The sequence below is a fragment of the Coloeus monedula genome (genome assembly GCF_965178545.1).
Source record: "Coloeus monedula genome assembly, chromosome: 24".
Taxonomy (NCBI): domain Eukaryota; kingdom Metazoa; phylum Chordata; class Aves; order Passeriformes; family Corvidae; genus Coloeus; species Coloeus monedula.
In genome coordinates this window covers 2823729-2849089 of record NC_138804.1, presented here as the reverse complement: position 1 = coordinate 2849089, position 25361 = coordinate 2823729, and the positions used below count along the sequence as shown (strand labels likewise).

Here is a 25361-nt window from a genome sequence, read left to right as displayed (position 1 = left end):
GTGAAACACGTGGCTGTGGCCGTGCGGAGCTGTCCCCGTTGCTGCGCTGGTGTGGGGTGGCCTCGGGGGAGGATGGAAGGCTGGGCTGATAAAAAATACACAGGGAGGTGGGTCAGGCTGGTTTTGGGGAGGAACACACTTGTTCTGGCTTCATCCCCCTCCTGCTCCTCCCCCAGAGCCTGCTGCCCCCGGGATTCCCAGCGTGGAAGAGCTGCTGCTGGCAGGGCCATGAGGACAGCATCCCCCTGAGCGCCAGGCGGTGAGTGCCACCAACAGGCTTCACTGGGACCCTGGCATGGGCTACCCATGGTGGGGCTGCTGGGGAAGGGCAACAGGCCAGGACCTCCCCGAGTGCAGGGCCATCAACCCCATCTCTTGAGGTTAGACCTGGAAATGCTGGAAAACCCAGTCTTGCCCTGTGTAAGGGAAGTTTGCCAGACCCAGACATTGTGGTGGGGTTTTGATGTCCTCTCACCTCCCCACTGGTGTTCCTGGAGCTGGAGGAAAGATGGGAAGATCCTGGGTGCTGTGAGGTCCCAGGGAAACTTGGGCTCCTGATGGGTCTGCCCTGAATCCCTGTAGCCCTGGGCCTCGGCACGGCGCTGCCTCCAAGGCAGGGATCTCATGGGGAGCTGCTGGGAAGTGGAACTGTCTCTGCCAAGTGCTCCTATGGGAAATTAAGCACGAGGCTGAATTTCAGGACGGCCTGGAGCACCAGGGACTATGAGCCCCTCTCCTCCCTGTGTTGACCCTCGCAATGGGGAGAGACATCAGAGGGAGGTGGTGGTGGGGAGCCGCTGGTGGGAGTTTCTCCAGGCTCTGGATGCAATAAAGGCAAGGAGTGAGTTATTTGTAATGGTAATTATGCTCTTCCAGTTTATCCTAGCACATAATTGTGTGGGCGGTAGGTTCCCACTGGTGGTAATTACCCTGGTGTTAAATGGCACAAAATTCAGCTGGGCTGGGTTTTTTCCCCCCTGACTTGAGTCTGTGCTTTGGTGGCACAAATCCCTCCATCCGCTGCGCAGTGGATTGCCCTTCGACGGGACATCTCGGCCATCTGCCCATGAGCCACACTCTGGCCGGCTGCCCCAGTCCCATGTGCCAGCCTCCTGCCCACACTGCCCTCCTGGGACAGGGGAGAGGAGCAGGCTGGGCAGCCTCTCCCATCCTCTGCACGTGGCCATCCCCGCTGGCACACGGGAACAGGGACCCTGGGCTGTGCTGCCTGTGCTGAGCCCCACAGGATCAATCCCGACCGCTTCTCCATCCCGAGGTTGCCCTCAGGGAGCCTGGCTGGTCCCTGGGCAAGGCATAGACGCCCGTGTCGCCTTGGTGAGCGGGGACATGGATCCTTCACCACGGCACGTCCCCACCCGCTGCCAGCGCTCCGCAGGTGCGGGGGAGCTGCAGCGCTGCCTCGCCGGCGGTTCCGGCGTTGTTGAATTCCTGCACCTGCTGAGCACAAAAGCCCGGCGGGCTCGTGCTGACGGGCTACGCAGATATTTTGACTCCTTCTTGCCGCCGCGGCAGCAATATTTGGATCAGCTGAGAGCTTCCCTCCCCGAGCAGGAGATGATAGCTCAGCCCGTGGAGGCAGAGCTGGGCTGGGAGCCTGTCTGTCTGTCTGTCCTTCCATCCTGCTGCTTGATCCCAGGGCAAGGAGGCAGCTCCATCCCACGCTGCTGCTCCTGCTCCTCGCAGCAGCTCTCCCAGGAGGGGAGAGGCGTCTTCTGTACCAGCTGCAGCATCCTTCTGTTCAGGTTAAGACGCAGCAATTAGGGAGCCTTGTTAGAGCAGGAGTGGGATCTGAGGGTGGGGAGCAGTGCAGGATGGAGCCATCCAGCCTCGAAGCCAGGAAGGAAGGTGGTGGTGGCTTGGGGCAGATGTGTTCCCAGGGCCCTGTCTGCTGCTCAGGGCCAAAATGCCATCGTGGCCCACTCCCACAGCCCTTGGGGACCCACAGCTGCTCTCGCCTCTGGGGCTGCTCAGGGACACAACCCCCTCTCACACAGCCCTGGCCCTCCCAGTGTCCCTCGGTTCTAGTCTCCATGGTCTGATCCCCACATGCTGCAGGGAACGTCCCACGGTCGCCTTTGCCTGCAGCCAGTCTCCGAGACGTGCTGCCCGCAGCACCCTGCCCAAATATGATAACAAGAGTGTTAACGATGCCTGTTAATTAGCCGAGATACTCCGGAGAATAAGTAATTTGCTCATTTACAGTCAAACTAAAGACAGAGCCTTTGAGGGACTGTAAGGCACACAAACCTCCATGGGTGCAGGCGGCTCCAGTGGCTGGCGCGGGCTCAGCCTGGCTCAATGCCGTTCATCCTCCTGCTTCGGCCTGGGGCTGCCCCTCACACAGCACAGCCACCTCTGCTCCTGCCTCCCCATCCAGAGGACTGGCAGGGCAGGAGGGCCCTGAATTGTGGGTCTCCATCCACAGCTCCATGTGGGGCTGGATGGAGACATCAGAGCGCGGCCCCCCCGCACCCCGCAGCAGCTCATTAGCGGCGCTGTGAATCGCAACGGCTGAAAAACCCAGCCAGAGCCGCTTTCTAATGGAGAAACACTTCATAATATTTGGTGTTGGAGAAGAAAACACGGATCTGCTGATGGCAGCGTGTCCTCCCTCGCCGTCTGCAGGCCCTGCTGCCTGCATCGCTGCCGGCAGCACCTTCTCCTTCCCACTGCCCCCTCTGAGCACCTGAACTGAGGCTGACCCACGGTGCCTGGCCCAGGCGCTGTGCTCTTGTCACCACGAGGAGAGCCAGGATTCTGGTGCTTCACAGGGCCTCACCCAGGGCTGAATCCGGCCCTGGAAGCTTCCCAGCCTCCTTAGCTGGTTCCTGTGAGGTAGCCCCAGTGTTCTGCTGGTGGTGGGGTGCAGAGGGGATCTTGACACTCTGCCTGTCCCTGTCCCCACAGATGAGCCCGCAGGGACATCCCTGCGAGATGCCGACGCTATGGGGTGGGTGCTGAAATGATGAAGGGCTACCATGGGGAGCGTAGCCAGACACAGCCCTCCTCCGGCCACCGCTGCCGCTGCATCCCAGAGGACTGCGAGCATCCTGCCGACTACATCCCGCACGGCCCCGAGGGCCAGCCGCCGTACCTGCTCAGCCCCAGCGAGCCGTGTTCCCTGGAGCATCCCTACTGCCCGGCGCAGAGCCCCGGCACGGCCAGCGAGTGCCCGGGTGGGCCCCTGAGCGAGCCGCCCTCCGTCAGCGCCAGCAGCACCTTCCCGAGGATGCATCACGCGCAGCAGCCCTACGACTCCTGCGACGAATGCATGGCGACCGCCCACCCTGCCAGCAAGATCAACCGCCTGCCCCCCACGCTGCTGGACCAGTTCGAGAAGCAGCTGCCGCTGCACCACGACGGCTTCCACACGCTGCAGTACCCCCGGGCCGGCGGCGCCGAGCCCCGCAGCGAGAGTCCCAGCCGCATCCGCCACCTCGTCCACTCCGTCCAGAAGCTCTTTGCCAAGTCCCACTCCCTGGAGGCGCCGGCCAAGCGGGACTACAACGGCGCCAAGATGGACGGCCGCGGGGACGGCTACCACCACCACCACCACCACCATCACCACCACCACCACCAGTCCCGCCATGGCAAACGCAGCAAGAGCAAGGACCGTAAGGTGGACTCCCGGCACCGGTCCAAGATGTTGGGCTGGTGGAGCTCCGACGACAACCTGGACAGCGACAGCAGTTACATGGTGTCCGGCCGGCACGCCGCCGACCAGGGCACCCAGTACTGCGTGGACGCTCCCGAAAGTGCCTTCAGAGACTTGACCTTGAAGAGTCTAAAGGGCGGCGGGGAAGGAAAATGCCTGGCCTGTGCCGGCATGTCCATGTCTCTGGATGGTCAGACGCTCAAGAGGAGTGCCTGGCACACCATGACCGTCAGCCAGGCCCGTGAAGCCTACCCCAGCGCCGGCGGCACCGAGAAGACCTTGATGCTTCAGGAAGCAAAGGCCAAAGACCGAGCGTACCAGTACCTGCAGGTGAGGGGCTGGGCAGGGCGAGGGGACTGGGGCTGACCATGCCATGGGGCGAGCCAGGGCTGGGACCCTCCATCCAGCAGCCTAGGGTGCTGTGGGGATGCTCCAGATCTGCTCCGTGTCGCCAGTGCCCATTCCTGTGCTGGTCCCTGCTGTCCCCTTGAAGCCCATCTGCTGCCTTCTGCCCTGTGCTGGATTTGGGGTCAGACCAGCTCTGTCAGCTCAGGGCCACCAGCAGCCCTGTGTCTGCTCCCTTCTCGCCGCTTTTATCCTGCCTGTGTGCCTGGCTGGGTGCCACTGCCTGCCTCATCACCAGGCTCCCTTCTAGGTCACCCCCCTTCCAATTAAAAGCTAATTAACTCTTCTCTCCCTTTCCCGGGGGAAGGAGACAGGGAGCAGCAATGCCGTGCTGGCCGGGGGTGGGGGTGGCCAGGGCCAGTCTCTGCTGGCAGCGGGGGCATCGGGGCAGGGTGCCGGCCCCACCACCCTCACTGTGGGCCCTGGGGGACACCATCCCCCTGCCACTGCCCTGTAAGGACCCCGTGGTGCTGGCGTCAGCGGCACGTGGCGGGACTGGTGCCCGATACGTCAGGCGGGTGCTGTACTGGCATGGGTGGGATTTGGCCCAGACGCTCCTGTCGGGGGGGCTGTGAGGTGGGACCTGCTGCGCCACCGCACACTGTGGGAATGGGGAGCTGTGCCTGTCAGGAGGGAACTGCTCTCCTGGATTTTGGGGCTTTCCAAAGGGGTCAGAGCCCCCAGGGTCTGTCCCTGCAGCTCTGGGGTGCGTGGGGAGGGCAGGGGAGCCGGGCACACATGCTGGACTTGGGATGGGCTTCGGCTGGCACATGGCTCGGCTCTGCATCCCACCTGTGGGACCCCGGCCACCGCATCCTCCCACTCTTGCTTCCTGCTCCAGGTGCCGCAGGACGAGTGGAGCGGGTACCCGGCAGGCAAGGACGGGGAGATCCCGTGCCGACGGATGCGCAGCGGCAGCTACATCAAGGCCATGGGCGACGAGGACAGCGCCGACTCGGACATCAGCTCCAAAGTGTTGCCCAGGGCGGCCACGCGGCGAGACAGCTACCGCCGCTCCTCCAGCGCCGACCAGGCCAGGACCAAGTAAGGGTTGTTGCCTCCCGGCCCCGTCCCAGCACTGCAGGCAGCAGTGGGGCCATGGGCCGGGGCTCCCTGGGAGGACAAGTGGCATGTCCCTGCTCACGGCAGTGTTCCTGCTCATGGCATTGTCCCCACTCATGGCACTGTCCCCACTCATGTCACTGTCCCTGCTCAAAGCTGTGCTCCCCAGTGCAGCAGCACCGAGCCCTGTCCCTGCTCTGTGTCAGGGCACTGGGGGGGACCTGGCTGTGCTGGGCTTTGGGGGGATCTGCTGCTGCAGCCACATGCAGAGCATGGGGAGAGGAGGCATGTTCAAAGGGCGATGACTGGAACGTGCTCCAGTCCCAGCGGGTGACAGTTTTGGGGGCAGTGAGGAGTGGGGACAGCAGCGGTGTCCGTCGGGAGCATCGCTGCGGCTGCGTTTCCGAATGCTCTGCTGGAATGTGTTGCTTTTGGTGCTATCCCTTCTATTCCCACTGTCTCTCATTAGGTTTGCAAGTAGGCACTATTCTGATTCATATATCTGTAACTGTCCCAGCTGCTGCACGCCACCGCGAATGCTCCCGCGGGGACAGAGCTACGGGCGTTCCTTCACCACCGGCCAGGTACGTTCCATGGCACAGGTGCTACGGGGCAGGTGGGGGCAAGGATGTGGTGGATGTCGCTCTGAGCATCCCTTGCCCTGGCTGAGCCTCATCCACCGCTCTCCCCAGATCAACGACGAGCTCAACCACCAGTTTGAGGCTGTCTGCGAGTCGGTTTTCGGCGAGGTGGAGTCGCAGGCCGTGGAGGCGCTGGACCTGCCCGGCTGCTTCCGCATGCGGAGCCACAGCTACCTGCGGGCCATCCAGGCGGGCTGCTCCCAGGACGACGACTGCCTCTCGCTCTTCTCCATGTCGGCCCCTCCTGGGCCGCCCATCACCAGCAGCATCCTGAAGCCCAGCACTTGTGAGTTCTGGGGGGTGGTGAGGGCTTGGCCGCGTGAGGGACCCCCACATCTCCCTGCCTGCTCACCTGGGCACCTGCCAAGGGCTGCTGCTGCCCTCCTCCTGTCCCTCGACCCCTATAGTGCCCGGCACAGGGTGTGAGCGTCCTGCTGGTGGTTCAGTCCCAGTCAGGGGGCTGCTCTGTGTCCCCAGCACCCATTTGCCATTCCTTCCTTCCCTCTACTTCTGTCCCCATCTCTGCCCCTTGCTGGGTGCTGCAGCAATGTGGCCAGTGTGGGTCTGGGGTGTTTTCAAACCCCCAAAACCGGCCAAACAGCCCCTCTGAGCTCCAGTCCGGATCTAACCCAGCTTAGGGGCAAACCCTGTGTGGCCATGAGCCCCGTGCTGTGGGAGGAGATGGGCAGCATTCCCCGGGGCCCCTGTTGGTGACGGGCAATGAGCAAGTGTCTGTGTTTTCACGTGCCTTTTCATCCTGCGCCTCTCCCACAACAGCCTTCAGTTACAGAAAAGCTCCACCTCCCATCCCTCCAGGAACCAAAGCCAAACCTCTCATCTCCGTCACGGCGCAGAGCAGCACCGAATCCACCCACGAGAGTTACCTGCCCAGCGAGGTCGCCCGCAGCCCCGCCTGGTCCAAAGATGCCACGGCCCGCTGCAACTCGGCCGAGAGCCTGGAGAGCTCCAAGGTGACGGCCGTGGCTCTCGACCTGCCCCCGGTCCAGCCCCGCGCCGCTCCCAAGCCCTCCACACTCATCATCAAGGCCATCCCTGGCCGGGAGGAGCTGCGGAGCTTGGCTCGGCAGCGGAAGTGGCGTCCGTCCATCGGCGTCCAGGTGGGCTCCGCTTCTCCCTGTGGGCTGCCTGAGTGGTGTGGGCGATGCTGAGCCTCCACGCTGCATCTTGGGGCTGCCCTCCAGCGCTCTCCCTCTGCCCCTTGGCAGGTTGAGGCCGTCTCTGACTCGGATACGGAGAGCCGGAGCCAGAGGGAATTTCACTCCATTGGGGTGCAGGTGGAGGAAGACAAAAGGTACCACATGGCTGGACTGGGCTGAGACCTGCCACACTCACTGCACTGATGCATTGGGTTCCCAGCGGCTTCCTGAGCTCTGCACACCACCACTACCACACAGCATCTTTTCCCTCTGCTCTGGCTGAAACCCCAGAGCTCAGCACCATACCCATCCCAGGCCAGCTGCCCCCACCTGGGGCAGGATCTGGCCTTCCCTTTGCCCTCTCTGCTGCCCAGGGAAGAGGCTGCCCTCTTCCTGCCCTGTGCTCGGTCTCCTCTGCTGAGCTCAGCCCTTAGCTTTGAGCCCATGCCAGGTGCAGATGAACCTTTGGGCACTTCTGCAGCTACCCATGACATTTTGGCTGGGATGGGAATGCCAGGTGTGCCAGAACCTTCATGGCCTGCAGGAGGGGAGCTCCGGCATTGTGCCCATGCAGTCCCGTGCATGCTCCTCTCTATCCTCGGTCCAGTGCTGGTAGCCATGGAAACAAGCTAAGAGCAGAGGAGATGAGGGACTGGCAGATTGCAGCTGCTCAGGGTTTTCCCTGTGGCCCTAAATGCTCCGGGATCCACCCCGGCATCCCCATCATCATCTTGCCTGTGGGCATCCCTCACCCTGCCCCTGTGGTACCTGATGGGGGGGGGGGTCAGGACAATCCCCGCTGGCTGCGAGGGTCCCCACGCTCTCCCTCTCTCCGCAGGCGAGCGCGCTTCAAGCGCTCCAACAGCGTGACGGCGGGCGTGCAGGCGGACCTGGAGCTCGAGGGCTTCACCGGCCTGGCCGTGGCCACCGAGGACAAAGCCCTGCAGTTTGGGCGGCCCTTCCAGCGGCACTCCTCGGAGCCCGAGTCGGGCCGGCAGTACGCCGTGTACAAGACGGTGCACACGCAGGGGCAGTGGGCGTACCGCGAGGATTACCAGCTGCAGTACGACACGGTGGAGGTGCCCCGGCGGGACGCCTGGATAGAGCGGGGCTCCCGCAGCCTCCCCGACTCCGGCCGCGCCTCCCCGTGCCACCGCGATGGGGAGTGGTTCATCAAACTGCTGCAGGCAGAGGTGGAGAAGATGGAGGGCTGGTGCCAGCAGATGGAGAGGGAGGCGGAGGACTATGACCTGCCCGAGGAGAGTGAGTCGGGTGGGGTGTTGCAGTGAAAAGAGGGGCTGGGGATCCTGGAGAGCTGGGGGGGCACAGTCACTGTCCTGCAATGCTCCCACTCTGGAGCATCTTCCCTGACACGGCTGAAGAGGCTGGGTGAGGGCAAGAAACACCGGGAAACCCTCTGGGGCTAGAGGGGTCTGAAGGAGAGAAGAGACACGATGTGTCGGAGGGGTCTGAGCTGCTCTGAGCTGCTCGTGACTGTCTGCTCTCCCCCCCAGTCCTGGAGAAGATCCGGAGCGCGGTGGGCAGTGCCCAGCTCCTCATGTCCCAGAAGGTGCAGCAGTTCTACCGCCTCTGCCAGCAGAACATGGTGAGTGGGCAGCGGTGCTGGGGGTCAGCTGCGGTGGGGCAGGGGTGTCTCACACCCTCAGCCAGTGTACCACCATGGAGGAGAGCTGGACACAGAGCCCCCAGCACCGGGGGGTGGGATGGCCCCATGGCCAGCGGAGCCAATGTCCCACCGATGGACAAGGATGACACTCTGTCCCTCTGCCCCCACAGGATCCCAACGCATTCCCTGTGCCCACCTTCCAAGACCTGGCTGGCTTCTGGGACCTCCTGCAGCTCTCCATTGAGGATGTCAGCATGAAGTTCGGGGAGCTCCAGCAGCTCAAGGCCAACGGGTGGAAGATCATGGAGCCCAAGGTAAGGGCAGGGCTCTGCCACTGGCACTCGTCCCTGTCACCTCTCCCTCCCTCCTCGTCCCCAAGCACCTCTGCACCCAAACCACTGCTGGGCTCTCACTGGTGGCTGCTTTAGTGAATCCTTGAAAAACAGAGCTGGGAAAAAATGAGGTTAGAGAAGGGCTGTTCTCCCACTGATACATCCCAGTGGCCTGCAAAGGGCCGGGCAGGGTCCTGGCATGGGACAGATGAAGGGATGTGCAGTCCTGCCTTGCAGCCTGTGGGAGGGTCTGTGGAGCCTCTCACCGTGACTTTGGCTTTGGCACCCACAGCAGCAGCTGCTGCGAGGCCACTGGGATGCCCATTGACGGGAGGTCCCAGCCTGAAGCCTCTGTTGTCTGTGCAGGAGGAGAAGAAGGTGCCTCCCCCGATACCAAAGAAGCCGCCGCGCTCCAAGGTGCACCCGGTGAAGGAGCGCTCCCTGGACTCGGTGGACCGGCAGCGGCAGGAGGCCCGCAAGCGGCTCCTGGCAGCCAAGCGAGCGGCCTCCTTCCGCCAGAGCTCGGCCACCGAGAGCGCGGACAGCATCGAGATCTACATCCCCGAGGCGCAGACCCGGCTGTGACCGCAGCCTCCGCTTTTCTACCCGGACTGGACGGCGCGGCCGTAGCTCACTGTGATGGGGGGCCGCGGGGACACCCTGGGGCAGCTCTTGGCCCCACTCACAGCTTCTCTCTTTTCTATCTTAGCCCTTTCGTGGATCCGACGGCGGGTGAACGCAAAGCCCGGTTCTGCCCCATCCCCTTGCCCCCCCGCCCGCATGCCCCTGCCAGCCTCTCCTGGGGTCCGGGGCTCTCCCTCCCTCTGCCCTCCCTGGGGCTGTGTCCCAGCTTTCTGTCCCCTTCCTACTCCCCAGCCCTTCTGCACACCCGCCCCTGCATCCCAACCCAAAGAGAGGTGACCTTCAGCACCTGGCCCAGCCAGGCTGGAGGGGAGGGGGCTGCGGGCAGGCCCCCCCGCCTCTCTGTACTCAGTGCAATCCCCTGGTGTGTGGCAAGGAAGGGGCCCCAGCCCTTGCCCAGCCACAGCCCCCCAGCCCTGCCCTGCCGGCACAAGGCTTTGGGACGTGGCAGGGACAAAGGGGTCCCCTCGCTGCTCCCCCCGCCTGCGGCTCAGGTGCCGTGGGGACCCAGGGCTCCCTCCCCTATATACATATATAAATATAACCCAAGGAATAAACCAGAAACTACACGTGACCAGCGCTGTGTCCTGCCTGGTGGGACGGGCCAGAGCAGCAAAGACCCCCGGTCACGGCGAGCCGCCCCGCTTCCCTCGCACGGAGCATCGTCACGCGCTTCTCCCCTTCCTGCTCAGTCCTCCTTTCCCTCAGTCCATCCCTCATCTGTCTGTCCTTCTCTCCTGCCAGCCTGGAGTCTGGGAGCACCTCTGCAATGTGGCACTAGTCAGGGACAGGGAATAATGTCCCTGTGCGTTGCTGCAGGTGGGAGATGCTTCTCTAGTGCGCCCGTTCCCACCTGCACTAACAAGGACCACACCTTGGCACCAGTGGGTGGGATGGGAGTGTGGACATGGCCAGCAGCTGCCCCTTGAGTGTGGGGCTGCTAGAGACCCCCTCAGGGGGTCACACCTTCCCCTGATGGGGGTGGGGATGGGACACCCCAGGATAGGGCTGTCACGTACCTGATGCCTCTCAGGGCCAAGGAACACTCTGGGATGTGGCTGTTCCCAGCTCCCCCATCACTGTGCACAGAGCCAGGAACAGGGTGGAGAGTCCCCTCCAGGGCAGAGCAGTGTGGTGGGGCAGGAGGCTGCATCTGCCTCATCCCTGTCCTTATCCCCGTTCTCCAAGCATCCTGTCCCCCTCAGTGTCCCTTTTGGTGGCAGAGGGGGGAGGACCCCACTTCTGTCCCTCACCCTGCCACGCCAGCAGCCCCACGCAGCATCACCAGCCACCCCCCAGGGCAGGGCCAGTGGGTGCAGGTAGCTCCCGAAATCTGGGTCCAAACCTCGCCCAGGCCCTCAGGCAGGGCGGTGGGATCAGAGGCAGCTGGGGGACGCCTCGCTGGAGTCCCTCACTCCTGGGGGTCCGTTGGTGCTAAACACCTCCGTGACGGCAGCGCCCACTCAGACACCCAAGGCCCTTCCCCACCCCACTCCCCCTGCACCCCGGATTTAGGGATGTGCCTGGGAAGGGTCCCCGGCCCCCACCCTGGCCAGCGCCGTGCAGTGACCGTGACACGTGGCTCCCTTTTTATTGTAACGAACCGCCGCAATTAATAAAGATGACTTTGGTTACTCCGGGCCAGCGGCCACTTCCCTGCGGGGACATGGCCGGCACCGGGCTCGCCTTTCACCTGTCTCCCGTCCTTTTGTGTCCGTGGGGTGGGAAATGGGTGTCTGAGGGGTGGGGAATTGGTGACCGTAGGGTGGGAGAGGGCCTTTTCCAAGTCTCCTCATGGATCTCCCCATGGAGACCTCCCACGGGTCTCCCCATGGGTCTCTTCCAGTGGGGTCTCTGCCTGTGAGACTTTCCCCATGGCTCTCCTCCTGTGGGTGTCTTTCAGAGGATCTCTCCCCATGGCTTCCCCCGTGACTCCCCCTGTGACTCCCCACGTGAGTCTCCCACCATGACACTCCCTGTGACACCCCCGTGGATGTCTCTGTGACGCTCCTCGTGACTCCTGCATGGACGTCTCCCTGTGGCTCTCCTCCCCGGGACACCCCCGTGACTCCCCCTGTGTGTCTCCCGGTGGGGGACACCCCGTGACTCTCCCCAGGGGTCTCTCCCTGTGGGTGTCTCCCCGTGGCTCCCCCCGTGACACCTATCCATAACACCACCGTGGATGTCTCTCCACGACACCCCCGTGGGTGTCTCTCTGTGACTTCCCCCAGCCTTCTCCCGCATGACTCCCCCCGTGACACGCCCTTGTCTCCCACACGACTCCCCTCCGTCATCCCCCCTTGTCCTTCCTTGTGGCTTCCCGTGTTCCCCCCGTCTCCCCTGATGACTCCCCCTCCTGTTCCCCCCGTGTCCCCTCCATGCCCCCCTTCGTGTCCCCACCTCGTGTTCCCCATTACACCCCCTCCGTGTCCCCCCGTCCCCCCATGTGCCCCCCGTGTCCCCCCATTACTCCCCCTCTGTGCCCCCCCTCTGTGTCCCCCCTTACTCCCCCTCCGTGTTCCCCCATGTCCCCCCGTGTCCCCCCATTACTCCCCCTCTGTGCCCCCCCTCTGTGTCCCCCCTTACTCCCCCTCCGTGTCCCCCCATGTCCCCCCGTGTCCCCCCGTGTCCCCTCACTACTCCCCCTCCGTGTCCCCCTGTTCCCCCATGTCCCTCCGTGTCCTCCCCGTGTCCCCCCCGTCCCCCCATGTCCCCCCATGTCCCCCCCGTGTCCCCCATTACTCCCCCTCCGTGTCCCCCCTGTCCCCCCATGTCCCCCCCCATGTCCCCCCCGTGTCCCCCATTACTCCCCCTCCGTGTCCCCCCTGTCCTCCCATGTCCCCCCATTTCCCCCCCGTGTTCCCCATTACTCCCCCTCTGTGCCCCCCTCTGTGTCCCCTCTCCGTGTCCCCCCTGTCCCCCCATGTCCCCCCATGTCCCCCCTTACTCCCCCTCCGTGTCCCCCCGTGTCCCCCCCCCGTGTCCCCAGCCGGTGCCGCTCCTCCAGCGCTGCGGTTCCCGCGCTGTCCGCCAGGGGGCAGCGCCTCCCCGCCTCGCCCCTCACGGCAGCGCTGTCTCCGTGACCGGAACGGGCGGGGCCGGGCCCGGGTGAGCGGGGCCGGGGCCGGGGCCGGGGCCGGGGCCGGGGCCGGGCGGGGGTCCCTGCGGACCCGGGCGGGGGTCCCGGCGCGGCCCACGCGGGTCCCCATTCCGTGCGGCCAGCGCTGAGGCGCCGGTGCGGGCGGGCCCGGCCGGTGACCGCCGCGTCCCACCCCCGGCAGGCATGTGGTCCGTGCTGTGGGCGGCCGTGCGCTCCAAGGCCCCGTACGTCACCTTCCCGGTGGCCTTCGTGGTGGGGCTGGTGGGCTCCCAGCTGGAGTGGTTCCTGCGCGGAGACCCCCCGCCCACGGCCCAGGAGGAGAAGAGCATCTCGGAGCAGCGGGAGGACCGCAAGCTGCAGGAGATCGCGGGCGAGGACCTGACCAAGGTGGTGAGCCTGAAGGACAAGCTGGAGTTCGCCCCTCGGGCAGTGCTCAACAGGAACCGCCCCGAAAAGAGTTAATAAAGGGTGATCTGGGCAAAGGCAGTGCCCTGGAGCGGCTGCTGGAGACTCCCCTGACACCTGCACTGCTTCCACCAGTCTCCCTCCTGTACCTGCTGCTCCTCACCCTCCCGGGCCCTTCGGAGGGTCAGGTTTGCCCACCCTATGGATTTGCTCAAGGTACCCAGAGCTCCGTGGCAGAGCGGGCAAGGAGCCCTGTGTGGAGATGAAGCGAGTCTGAAACTCCTCAGCTCTCACCAGGCCTGGCTCCTGAACCACAAAACACTCTCGGCCTGGTTCCATCTGTGTCTCCTCAGGTTTGATTTCTTCTATGGTGTGAAGATAGAAGAAGTTTAGACCTGAGTGCCATGGGATGGGGTCAGGCTGACTGCCAGTGACAGGAAGAACTGCTGACCTGCTTCCAGATCCCCTGTGGCTCTTGATGAACCCCAGCACAGCCCCACGCCACAATGCCATTCCAGCAGCCATGGAGCTCTCTGGGGACCCCCTCCCTGCATCATCCCTCCCAGCAACGGTGACAGGGGGAGGTGAAAGTCTTGCTCCTGCCCCATCGTGGTGCTCTGAACGTGGCGATGTGTCGGGAACGGGGAGATCTCTGCCCTCTGCACAATAAACTTCTGTCAGTCCTCGGGCCTCTGTGTCATCTGCATCAGCACAGCCCCAGCCCTGTCTCAGAGCATGTCTCTGCTCCCTGTATGTTCAAGAAGCAGCTCCTGCAGTGGGACAAATGCCATTGCTGTCCCTCGCTGGGCACTGACCTCCAGGCCTGGCAGAAGGGTGGTGGGCAAGGAAGGAGGGGGAGGCACTGAATTCCCAGCCCGTGCTGTGGCTGTGCCTCCCTCCCAACTCCCCCAGCTGTGTCATCTGCTTCCCTTTGACCTCTTCATCTTGAGGAGAAGGGCTGTGACAACATAGGGTGGGGTCCCAAGGGACAGGGATCCCACTGCGGTGCTGAGCAGGGAGAGGCTGGCAGCAAGCGCTGGAGCCAGTGGCCAGTGTCCCCTGCAGGCTCAGGCATTGCTGGCACAGCAGGGACAACCCCAGAGCTGCCTGAGCAGGGCCAGGGCCGGGGTTATCGCTGCCTCCCGGCTTGTTTTTTCCCGTGGTGCCTGAGCAAGGCCCCGGCTCTGCCCCGGGCTGGCCTTCCCCTCCCGGGGACGATAAATCTGCCAGGCCCGGTGCGAGCGCCGAGGTCAGCAGCCAGTCAGCATTCACACCGCGCCGTCCTGCGCCCCCGGCCGGGGCCATTCCTGCCCTGCTGACAGCTTTACTGCCGTGCTCCCGGCTCTGTTTGCCTCCCGAGCTGCAGTCCTGGGCTGGATCGCTGCCCTCGGCTGGGCTCAGGGCCCGGCACCACCGGGAATGCTCCAACCTTTGCTGCGAGGGCAGCTGAGCCTGGGGGAGAAGGTGCAGGAGGAGCCTGGGTGTGATGTAGAGCCAGTCTCAACCTGTCCCACTGCCACCTCCTTCACTTGGGCTCACAGTGCCACCACCTTGTCACCCTGGCAGGCTGGCACTGTCCCCTGAAGTAGCCCCTTCCCTTCATCTCCTGCTTTCCCAGCCTGGCTGTGGGGTGATGGCTGTTCCCTATTGTGGTGCTGGGGTGGGAATGGTCCCGTTCCTTCTCCCAGCTGGGACTAGCTCGGAAGCTGTCTCTGAAATGCCTTTGTTCACCCCGCGCCGGAGCGGCTCCCCCGGCTGTTTATAGCCCATTGATCCTCTTGTTCCCAGGGCCGGCTGGGCACAATCGGGCTTTGGGGGGGGCCTTGCTGCCCCATTTCCTGCCCCGGGCCCACACAGTGTCGGTCGGGGAGGCTGTTGCAGCACAGTGCCAGAGTGATGCCCTGAGGAAGGACTAAGCCCTGATGGTAACAGCTTGGGCATTGATGGGACCTGGCTGGCAGCCCCTGCCCTGCTCCCACCCCCTGCCTGTGGCACTTCCAGCTGTTTTCCGTGTGTCTGGGGACTCCTGTCCATCCGCCGGCATTGCTGCAGGTCTGTGGATTCCCGCAGGCATTGGGACAGGGGTGAAGCTGCTTCCCAGACCCGTTGCCTTTCTCCTAAGCCCTCGGTGCTGTACACCCACCCTTCCTCCCATTGAATCCCAACAATGTGCCGCTTGGGAAGTGCCGGCGGGACAAGAATAGGAGCGGACAGCTCTCAGGGCTGGGGAGAGCAGCCACGGCGGCTCACGAAGAGCGAGAGGAAGCTTTGCTGAATAAACCATTATAGTAAGCCCCTGCCCTACCGAGCCTGCGCTCAGCCTCTCATGTGCAAATGCTCGGTCTGGTCCAGGGGGTTTGTGATCCAGCTGTTCCCAGCACAGAACAGCTGGGTGCTGCTGTGGGAGCCCTGCCTGCAGCGACCCTCTCCCCCAGCAAGGAGTCCCACTCCTGGCCAGGAGGCCAGTGTTGAGTGTGAGAGCAGCCTCCAAGGCTTGTCCAGCTTGAGGGATGTCCCTGCACCCGGGGCTGGCTGTGACTGCACGGTGCCATGGATCTGGCAGCCACAAGTGCTCCCAGTCCCAGCCCAGCCCGTGATGGCTCTGCCCCAGCTTCATGGAGGGTCAGGCTGACTGCAGTGCCCGAGGGCAGCTGCAGCTTGCCAACAGACCCTCTGCCCTGCTCCCAGGATCCATCGTGAACAGCTCATGAGAGGAGCAGGTGGTGGTTTCCAGAGGCAGGATGCTAGGGGCGAGCTGTGCCCCAGCTCACTGGGGTAGCTCAGAGGACCGGGACAGCTGCTGTGTGGGGGGTACAGTGAGATCCCCCTGGCCATCCGGCACACCTGGGTGGCTGCCGTGGATGTCCGGTTAGATCAGAGCGGGGATGCTCCAGCTGTGCAGGGCTGGGGATGAGGTGACCCTGCACTGGCACAGGGATGGGCCCAAGGCCATCTGGGCCCTTCCTGCAAGGCCGGGAGTGATGATGCTTTGGGAGGAGAGGAGCAGGGTGGAAGCTGGTGGGGAGAACAGGGGCCTGCAGGGACTGACACTCTGGTGTCCCGTCCTGGCGCAGTGCAGTGACCCCAGGACGGCCTGGACCTGCCCATAGTGGGGTGACCCCGGAACACCCGGACCTTCCCACAGCACGGTGTCCCCACAGCCCCGGGACATGGCGGGTGCTCACCCCAGCTGCGCTGGAGAGCAAACAGAACATCCCCTCAGCGTGTCCCCCACAGCCCCTGGGGACTTCTGCTCCCTCCCAGCTAAGGCTTTTCCCAGGCTCTGGTTTTGCCCTTTTCCTGAGAGCAGCCAAGTCTTTCCCAGACTCCATGTGTCGCTTCCTGCTATGGCTCCCTCCATGCTGTGTCTGGTGGCTCCTTCTGTGGCCAGCAAAAGCTCTGAAGTGCCGTGGGAGAGGAGCAGCTCTGCTCTACACCAAGTCACGTCCCTTGAGCCGTGGCTGGGGACAGCTACAGTGTAACATGTTCCCATTCAGCACTGGGTCTTCCTGCAGGTACAGCTCAGGGTTGATTCCCCATTCCCAGCATGCCAGGACCACTGTGGGTCCTTGTTTTTAGGCCACATCGACCTTCCCATGCCACAAAAAGCCGCTGGCTCTGCAGGCAGCAGCCTCCGCTTGCCCAGTGTTGCATCAGGATGATGCCCTGTGCTGCTGGCAGGGTTAGGACCCATCCCAGGGTGGGCACAGGGTGCCAAGCACCGCAGTCCTGGTGCCTCCATGTGAGGAAACAGCCAGGGGTGAGTGACAATGTCAGGATGCAGCTATTGAGCGCGTTTCCTCCGCCTGTGGTTCTCACACAGGGCCGCATTGTCTGCCATGCCCGCGCGTGGAGGGCTAAATATAGCCCCGGGGAGGAAGGGAGCTCCGTGGGGTTTGCTTTTCCTTTGCTGTGCACCGTTGGCAGCGACTGGAAAGAGCAGGATTATTTCTGGTTTGGGGTTGCCCCAATGGTGGGTGCTGTGGGCATAGAGTGTTGGGGTCAGGGCTCTGTGCCTGGCCCAGGAAGATGCTCCTGACTGCTCCCACTCCCCCTGAGGACACACCCAGGAATTGACAGGGCCCTGTGGGCAAGTGTGGCCATGCTGTGGCTTTGCCTGGCACCCCTCTGCCCAGCTTTCTGCCCTTCCTCCCCCTCAGCTGTGATTCTGCTCCCACCTCGGCTCTCCTGAGTCGGTCAGATTTAGACACTCACTGTTTGCTGTATGCTGGGAAAGCTTAAAAATAAACTTCTTGGTGCTTGGCCAGCATCTCAGGCAAAGCCTTTTAGGCAGGACAGCCCTCTGTCCTAGGCCATGGCAGAGCTGAGCAGGGAGTGGCCAGTGTGGACTGGGAGGAGGGCAGAAGCCTCCCTGCAGAGGAGCCCCAGGGCTCCTGGGGACTGTGATTGGTGTTAGACCAACACCCCCAGCAGGAACTGGGGTTCTGGGGACTGTGTGCTCCCTCCACGACTGGCAGAGCTGCCTCAAAGCATTTCCTAACTCTGGGGGTGCCCATGGAGAACTCCTCAACGCAGCCCCCAGGCTCCCTGTGCCAACATGGGGCTCAGCATCATCGTCTAGGGCTGGGTGTCAGGGGAGCGAGTGCCATTCCCACGAAGGACTGGAGGGGCCTGTTTACTCAGGAGGGAGTGCGGAGGTGTGAGAAAGGCCCTGCGTGTCCGTCCGGCCACTATCTGTCCCTGGGCTGTGCCAAAGGGCTCTGCCGGGCCAGCCTGGGTTCTTATCAGCTCCAAACTTTTATTTGCCTAAGGGCTGCCCGCCCACCTTCTGAGGGGCTGCTGCCAACCCCAGCCCTGCTGCTGCCCCCTCCCCAGCCTGGCCCGCAGGTGAGCCCCTTGCTGTTGTTGTTGGCAGCGCGTCCCGGCGGCGTGGGGTCACTGCAGCTGCCCCGAGCCACTTTGTCACAACACAGGAACAATAGTAGGACATGGAGCTGTGTTTGTGCAGCACCCGGGCACCGTGTCCAGGCAAGGGGGGTCTCGGCTGTCTTGTTTTCCACCTTGCAGGTTTGCTAGGAAAAGCGTGATGCTCCCCCAGTGCCAACAAAAATAGGAGTCCAGGAGAGCGGAGGTGACCCGGGGACAATGAGGTGGGTAAACATGGTGCGGCTGCTCCGTTCTCCTTCATTTGGGCATTTCCTTCTGGCCCAGCACGCTGAGCTGCTCCCCCCAGAGCTGCAGGGCTCTGCTGATACCTGGGGAGCACTGGGATGTGGCCTCCCATTACCCTGGGCATCCTGGGAGGTCCCAGCTGGGCAACAGTTGGGAGCAGGGCAGGGTCCCTCCAGAGACAGTTGGGAGTAGGGCAGGGTTCTTCCACAGTGGATCTACCCCAGCATCCTCCAGGAGGGCACAGGGAAGAGCTGGGAGCTGGTGGTGTGCACCCCAGATGCCCACCCCGGGGGGTTTCACCCCCCTTATCCCCAGCAGGGAGGAAGCAAAGGGTGGGTTCGGCTGCCAGCCCAAGGGCAGCACAGCCGGGTGCCTCCCTCCTCATTTCCTCCAGTGGCCGATGGCAGCGATACTGCCCCGTATCACCCATATTTCATTTTCTCCAGGGTATTTTTAGCCTGTCCCACCCTCACTGGGGAGGCCCTCGACAGAGAGAAGGCTCTGCTCTGGCCTGGACTGACTGGGGAACTAAACAACAGCCCCAGCTACATTGTGTGCCTTTATCTGCAGCTCATTTCCACCTATTATGCAGCCATGAGCAGCTCCATGGCTTCTGCTGGGTTTATCTGCAGTGAAGGGAGAGGGGCTGAGCTCTGCTTTGGACTACCATGAGCCTGGGACGTGACAGCTCTGTCAAAACCCTGAGCTGAGACTGGGTTCAAGGGGACAAGAGGCCAAAGCACACAGGTTTCAGTGTGTGAGTGACACCTCCAGCACAACTGGGTGTCCACTTTCCCCTCCACCCCAGACCCTTCACTCCCACAGGACAGCATTTGTCCCTCCCTCAGCCCCAAACCCTCACCTGTCCTCCCAGAGGAAGCTGGAGGCTGCAGGAAGCACAGTCACACCACCTTCACCTTTTCTCATTCATCCAACTTTATTCAACAAGATGCAACACAGAGTCTGCCAGGGGAAGGGAAACAGTGCTGAGAGCAGTGCCCACATCCCACACTCACACCTGGGTCACACAGGACCTGCAGCCCCTTGGTCATAGCAGGACAATCCCCTCTCACAGCATCAGTGGGCTGGGGAAGTCGGGGTGACAGCTCCTGTGACAACAGGTGGTTCTTCCATCCCCCCTGGCCCCTCAGCCCACAGCAGGAGATGACTAGTGCAAAGTAATAAAAATCCAATAACCCCCAAACTAACAGGTGCTGGGCTGATTCCTCCCTAAACCCCACAGGGCTCCAAGGCACATGACCAGGTTGGACACAGCTCCCCAAAGTCCCTGCAAACTGCACCTTTAAGGCAGAAAGCTCCGTGCTCAGGCCAGCAGGTTAAAAATAACTTAAAGGCACACATCCCATGGGAAAGAGCCCAGGACCGGGAGGGGAGGAACTCACACTCCTGGGTCACCCAACAGTGACCCTGCAGCCATTGGGATTTGCTGGTCACAGCAGAGCTGGCTTAACCCCTCTGTGTCCCATGGGGAGGGGGCAGCTCCTGCAGCAAACCCTGGGCAGGTGCCAGGGCCACTGGAATGGGATGGGGCTGGTGGCCAGGATCTGTCAACGCTGCCCCAGCCCAGCTTTTCCCGGCAGTCACCAGCTCAGCCTGCTCTGTGTGGAGGCTGGAGACGAGCAGCTTCCCATGGCTGCGCTCCTGGCTCTGGGGTCCGGCTGAGCCACAGCTCCCAATGGCCAGCAGCCTCCAGCCATGGCCTCGGGGACAGCCTGTTCCACAGCGTTGCTCCAGGGCTTTCTCTTTCCCGTGGCAAGGCACACAGGACACGGCATCTCAGGGAACTTTGCGCAGTTTCCTTCCTTGCAGGGTCTGTGGGGAAAACTGGAGAGAGCGGAGGCTGCGCTCCACGGCCGCACTCCCGAGCATCCCGTCCCAGGACAGGCAGGTCTCTGGAGCCTCCAGAGGGGAATGTGCATGGCACAGCACCAGGCAGGAGGCAGCTGCCTGCCCACAGCCAGCACCTTTGCAGGCACGAGGGACCAAGGAAGGTCCCCCTGCCAGCCGGGGCCAGCCCGGCACTACACGTATTGCTTTTTGGAGGCTGAGCTCCCGGGCCGGCTGCCTGGCTTCTCCTCTGGGGCAGAGGCTTCAGCAGGCTGGGGGGCGTGGGGGTCCGACAGGGGCCTGCCACTGGCCAGGGCCAGGTTCTCCTCATTGCGGTAGTTGGCCCAGTTCTGCTCGCTGGAGAGCTTGTGGTAGGTCAGGTAGGAGGGTGCGTGGCTCTCGGCCATGGGCAGGAAGGGGTAGTGCTTGGGTGCGTAGGGACTCGAGACCATGTCATCCACAAAGGTGTCCTGGCTTGGTCCAGCGGGCCCTGACGCCTTCTTGATGTTGCTAAGCAGGTTCTTGCAGCAGAGGTGGAAGAGCTCCAGGAGGTTCAGGGTTAAGGAGATCAGGCCCATCACCAGCATGAAGATGATGAAGATGCTTTTCTCAGTGGGGCGGGAGATGAAGCAGTCCACCTGGTGGGGGCAGGGGTCCCTCTTGCACACATAGCGGGGCACCATGGAGAAGCCGTACAGGTACCACTGGCCCACGAGGAAACCGGCCTCAAAGATGCTCTTGCAGATCACGCTGATGATGTACGTCCACATCAGCGCCCCTCGGATCTTGAGCCGCCCACTCTCTGTCATGTAGATCTTGGATATCTTCTTCTCCACGTCTGCCAGGGCCTGCTCGATCTTTGGGTCCTTGCTGTGGTTAGCCCGAAGCTCACTCTCCTGCTTCTTCAGCTTCTCCTCCTTCCGGGAGAGATAGACAACGTGGCCCAGGTAAATCAGGGTCGGAGTGCTGACAAAGAGGAACTGGAGCACCCAGTAGCGGATGTGGGAGATGGGGAAGGCTTTGTCATAGCAGACGTTGGTGCAGCCCGGCTGCTTGGTGTTACACACGAAATCCGACTGCTCGTCCCCCCACACAGACTCCCCGGCCAAGCCCAGGATGAGGATGCGGAAGATGAAGAGCACAGTGAGCCAGATCTTCCCGATCACGGTCGAGTGCTCCTGGACTTGGTCCAGCAGTTTTTGCAGGAAATCCCAGTCACTCATCTTCTAGGAACCCTTTGCCTCTGCCAGCAGAGAGAAGAGAGCAGCCACATCAATTCCCTGTTTCCACGCTGGGGAGAACAGGGCAGATGTGACCAACTAAACCCTGTGCTTTCTCAGGATATAGCTGCTCTGAAGAGTGTCCCAGCAAACCCACCAAGGACCATCCCACTTCTGAGGGAGGGAGGGTTCCAGGTAGCATTTAGGAGCCCCAGAAGGCTCCTCCTACACAGCCTTGCCCTGTGCAGGAACATGGGGCTAAGAGAGAAGTAGCATCACAGGGATTCTCCCCTCCCAGCAGCGCCCACAGCTCGTGGCTGTCCTGGCTGCTCTGGGGAGAGCCCACAACCAGGGACTGTTTTGGGGCTTCCCAGGGAGCTCAGGGTCATAGCACCTGGAGAGGAGGCACGCTGGGGGCTCACAAATTTCCCAAAAAGCAGAGAGCAGGATGGTCCAGAGGGGAAGCACAACTCCTTGGGGTACAGCTGCCACCCCGATGTCTATTCAGGGCTCACTCCAAACTGAACGGATAGCCCCCCCACCAGCTCCCTTGCTGCAGATGAACCCCAGCCCCAGCACCCTCCCCTCACCAGAGGACCCCCGGCACCGCTCGCCACCCTGCTGCCACTCCGGGGAACCAAGGCCGCAGCCCGCGGGCGCTCAGCTCGGCTGTGAGGGAGGGAGAGGGCAGCCGCAGCCCCGGCTCCTCATTAACCGCTGCTAATTAAGCACAGAAGTGTCAGCTGTGCCGTTAAAGGAACACTCCCCCCCCCGCAGCGGGGTGAGGGGGTGCCCCGTCCCCAGCACGGTGTCCCCCAGTGGTCCCGGTGCCCCAGCGGTCCCGGGTGCCCGCACTCACCTCCGCCGCACCGGGCACGTCCCACCGGGCTTGGGCCGCGCTGAGTGTGAGGGATCGGACGGGGTGTCTCCGGTTGTACGGGGCCCGGGGAAGTCGGGGGAGGAGTACGGGCAGGAAACAGGGGGCCGAGTCCGTACTCCTCCCCGGGGATGTTCCGTCCCTGCCCGCCTCGGCCGGACCGCGGCTGCGGCGCTCGTGGTTTGCCCCCGAGGGTCCGTGCGGCGCGGCGGGCGCTGGGTGGTGCTGGAGCCCCACCGGAACCCGGCTGCGGTCCCGCATCCCGCCGGTTCCCGGAATGAACCCCACCGGTGCCTGGCCCCCATCCCGCAGGTTCCCGGGCTGAGCCCCACCGGAGCCCACCGGTCGCGATCCCGCATCCCACCGGTTCTCGGGATGAGCCCCACTGGAGCCCGGCCGGGAACCCCACCGCGGGTTCCAGACAGAGCTTTGCTGTCGGGGGTCTCAGCACACCCCACACTCTCGTGGGGCTGTGAAACGCGGGCAGGCTGAGCAGAGCTGGGAACAGTGGACCCTGCGCTAGCGCTGCTTAAGGAGAGATTAAATGGAAATCATTTCTATTTATTGTAATATTTATCAAGGTTTAGTAAATAATTGATACTCATCCCTCCTTGATTTCCTTGGGGGTCAGCAAGCGGTTCTGCTGAATTAAAGTTTAACGATGCATGACAAGCCAGGAGAGGCGGAACGGGCAGACGTGAGCTTGGCCATGGGCTCGACCAATGCCCAGCTCAGGTGGATGAGCTCAGGTGGCTGTGGGCTCCTGGGGAACGTCTGCAAATCCATGTCTTCTGCCCTCACCAGTCCCCCAATTTCCAGCATGCAGAGGAGATCCTGGTGTCTCTGAACAGGACATTTATTGGCTATTTGGATCAGTAGCTCGTGCCTTGTGTGACGTACATCTGAGGTGAGTGGGGGCACAGAGGCACCAAGGGAAGCAGCAGAGCCAGCAAAGGCATTTGGGCAGGACATGGCTCGGTGCTAGTGTGAGCCAAGGGGGAGAAGCTGCCCTGACCCTGGTTTAGCAAACTGTGCAAACTGGGCCAGCAAAGCAGTTGCCAACAGACCGGAGCCCTGCTCCTCTGTCATTACTTTGAGTACATGAAGAGAGCTCTCACCACGGAGCCCAGAATTCCTTTGGTTTCTTGGTACAAAAGAAAGCAGTGTTCGGGACTGTGCATGTGTGAGGCACAGTGAGCTGGGAGCACTGGTGCTGCACTGGGTGACACCAGCCTTGGCTGGCACCAACTAGTGCCCTCACTCCCAGCAGAGCTGCAGGGCCCAAGAGAAGCTGCTGGGCGTGGAGGATCTGTGTGCTGCTGTGATGTCCGTGCTTGTGGCACCACCACCTGCAGAGCTCCAGGGCTGCCCTTGCCTTACCTGGGTCTGCTTAGGTACACATGAGTCTCTCTCCAGGGACATTATTTTGTGGGGTTTTATTCATTTTTCACACGGGTTGCCTCTTGAGGGTTCAGGGACTTGGTAGGCTGGAAAAGCCAAGTTGAGGGGAATGTGAACCGGCTGGGACGGGTGAGCTCACAGCTCTTCTCTGTGGGAAGAACAGACACCCTCAGGCATGGCCACAGGCAGCCAGCACCCACCTGCCACCAGGCATGTCCACCCACGGTCCCAAGCAGGAGAGTTCCCATGGATGTATCCCCCTCCCCTTACAGCCATCAAGGTCCTGGCTGAACAGTCTGGTGGTGGCATCACTGGTGGTCCCGCTCTGGTGCCAACCATCCCTGGCACGTGCCAGGACACTTCTTTCCCACCCCCCCACCCTTCCCAGCACCCCTCAGACAGCAGTCAGGGCTGTCACACACCTAGGCTGGGACTTGTCGTCCTTCTCCTCCGACTTGACGTGGCAGTGGCAGGTGGAGGCCTTGCTGTAGCTGACAGAGCGCTTGGTGGATTTCTTCCACTTCCTTGCCCTCTGGACAACTCGCTTGAAGATGAGGTAGAAGATCTCACAGACGGTGAGGATGATGCAGATGGAGGAGGCTCCGACCATGAAATAGGTGAAGACCCTTTTCTCAGTTGGCCGAGCGATGTAGCAGTCCACGGTGTTGGGACAGGGATCCACGTTGGTGCACTTGACCAGCCGTGGCAAATCAAAGCTGTCCCACATTTTGTGGAGGAGGTAGAGGAACAGGATCTCTATGATAAGCTTGAAGAAGAGGCTGAGCAGGTAGGTCCACCACAGCCCGCCGTGCTTCTTGCCCGTGTTGCTGTAGAGCTTGGGGCAATTCTCCCCATTCTTCTCCCTGTTCTTCTTCTCGCGGTCCTCCCGGTAGGCCACGTGCATGATGACCAGGAGGGAAGGACAAGTGACAAAGATGAGCTGCAGGGCCCAGAGGCGGATGTGGGAGATGGGAAAGAAGTGGTCATAGCACACGTTGGTGCAGCCCGGCTGCCGCGTGTTGCAGTCAAAGTCCTTCTGCTCGTCGCCCCACACACGCTCGGCCGCCACCACATAGACCAGCACACGGAAGACAAAGACCACAGAGAGCCAGATGCGGCTGAAGGCTGTGGAGTACTTGTTGACCCCGCTGAGCAGCCCCTGCAGCGTTTTCCAATCCATGGCAGCCGAGGGAGTCCAGAGTCACCTGACCTGGAGAGGCAGAAGGAGCAGTGCGTGAGGAGCAATGGGAGACACCACTGGGGCCGCACATCTCTCACTGCACTAAATCCCATTGACCTCTGAACACTCTCTCCCACCACATTACACTCATTTGGGATAGGGGTTCTTCACCCCTGCAGACAGTACAGCCCATCCTCACACGCTCCTGGGGACAGAGGTGACTCAGTCTCTCTGTACTTCTGACAGAGCCTTTGCTGTAAGGGACGAGCCACTCGGCCAAGTCCCTGCCACCAGCTCCCTGCCTGATTGTGCATGTTGGTGCAAACTGGCAGCACAATCTGCTGGAGCAGGCCAGGATCAACAGCCAAAGGGGAAATGGCTGCTCCTGCAGTGCTGAGGTGCTGGGACATGCCAGGGACTGGTTTTCTGTCTCACAGGTGATGCCTGAGGCAGCCCAAGCACAGGTGAGAGCGGGGCTGCAGAAAGTGAGAGTCCATGTGTGTCACAGTCCGTGTGTGTCACAGTCCGTGTGTGTCACCGGCAAGTCACCCCGGCCAGTGCTCCGCTCCCAGCAGCAATGCTGGAGGTCCCGACGGTCAAACCGGCTCCGCAGCTCAGCCTGGGGCTGCCCTGTGTGAGGAGGGTGACATGCTAA

The 25361-nt window shown here is 62.6% G+C and overlaps 4 protein-coding genes across 4 annotated transcripts; 2 read left to right on the top strand and 2 right to left on the bottom strand.

Annotated features, from left to right (window-relative positions):
- Positions 1-2986: 2986 nt before the first annotated feature.
- Positions 2987-9485, top strand: DLGAP3 (DLG associated protein 3; the record flags this gene model as incomplete). Its single annotated transcript, XM_082296397.1, has 10 exons — positions 2987-4006; positions 4923-5125; positions 5661-5727; positions 5836-6070; positions 6562-6902; positions 7011-7096; positions 7780-8204; positions 8456-8547; positions 8739-8882; positions 9267-9485. 10 exons carry the CDS (start codon positions 2987-2989, stop codon positions 9483-9485), a joined length of 2832 nt encoding a protein of 943 aa, XP_082152523.1.
- A 3159-nt stretch (positions 9486-12644) lies between these two features.
- SMIM12 (small integral membrane protein 12) lies at positions 12645-13736 on the top strand. Its single transcript, XM_082296758.1, has 2 exons — positions 12645-13263; positions 13401-13736. The coding sequence occupies exon 1, from the start codon at positions 12826-12828 to the stop codon at positions 13102-13104; it is 279 nt and encodes a 92-aa protein (XP_082152884.1). The 5' UTR covers positions 12645-12825; the 3' UTR covers positions 13105-13263; positions 13401-13736.
- Positions 13737-19229: 5493 nt separating this feature from the next.
- GJA4 (gap junction protein alpha 4) lies at positions 19230-22174 on the bottom strand. Its single transcript, XM_082296547.1, has 2 exons — positions 22108-22174; positions 19230-21271 (listed from the first exon to the last, which is right to left on the bottom strand). The coding sequence occupies exon 2, from the start codon at positions 21249-21251 to the stop codon at positions 20223-20225; it is 1029 nt and encodes a 342-aa protein (XP_082152673.1). The 5' UTR covers positions 21252-21271; positions 22108-22174; the 3' UTR covers positions 19230-20222.
- Positions 22175-23920: 1746 nt separating this feature from the next.
- On the bottom strand, positions 23921-24706 carry GJB3 (gap junction protein beta 3; the record flags this gene model as incomplete). Its single annotated transcript, XM_082296424.1, has 1 exon — positions 23921-24706. One exon carries the CDS (start codon positions 24704-24706, stop codon positions 23921-23923), a length of 786 nt encoding a protein of 261 aa, XP_082152550.1.
- Between the last annotated feature and the right edge of the window lie 655 nt (positions 24707-25361).

Bases quoted from the DNA above. Each gene is read 5' to 3' on its own strand.
- SMIM12 (XM_082296758.1), top strand. From the start codon at position 12,826: ATGTGGTCCGTGCTGTGGGCGGCCGTGCGCTCCAAGGCCCCGTACGTC.
- GJA4 (XM_082296547.1), bottom strand. From the start codon at position 21,251: ATGAGTGACTGGGATTTCCTGCAAAAACTGCTGGACCAAGTCCAGGAG.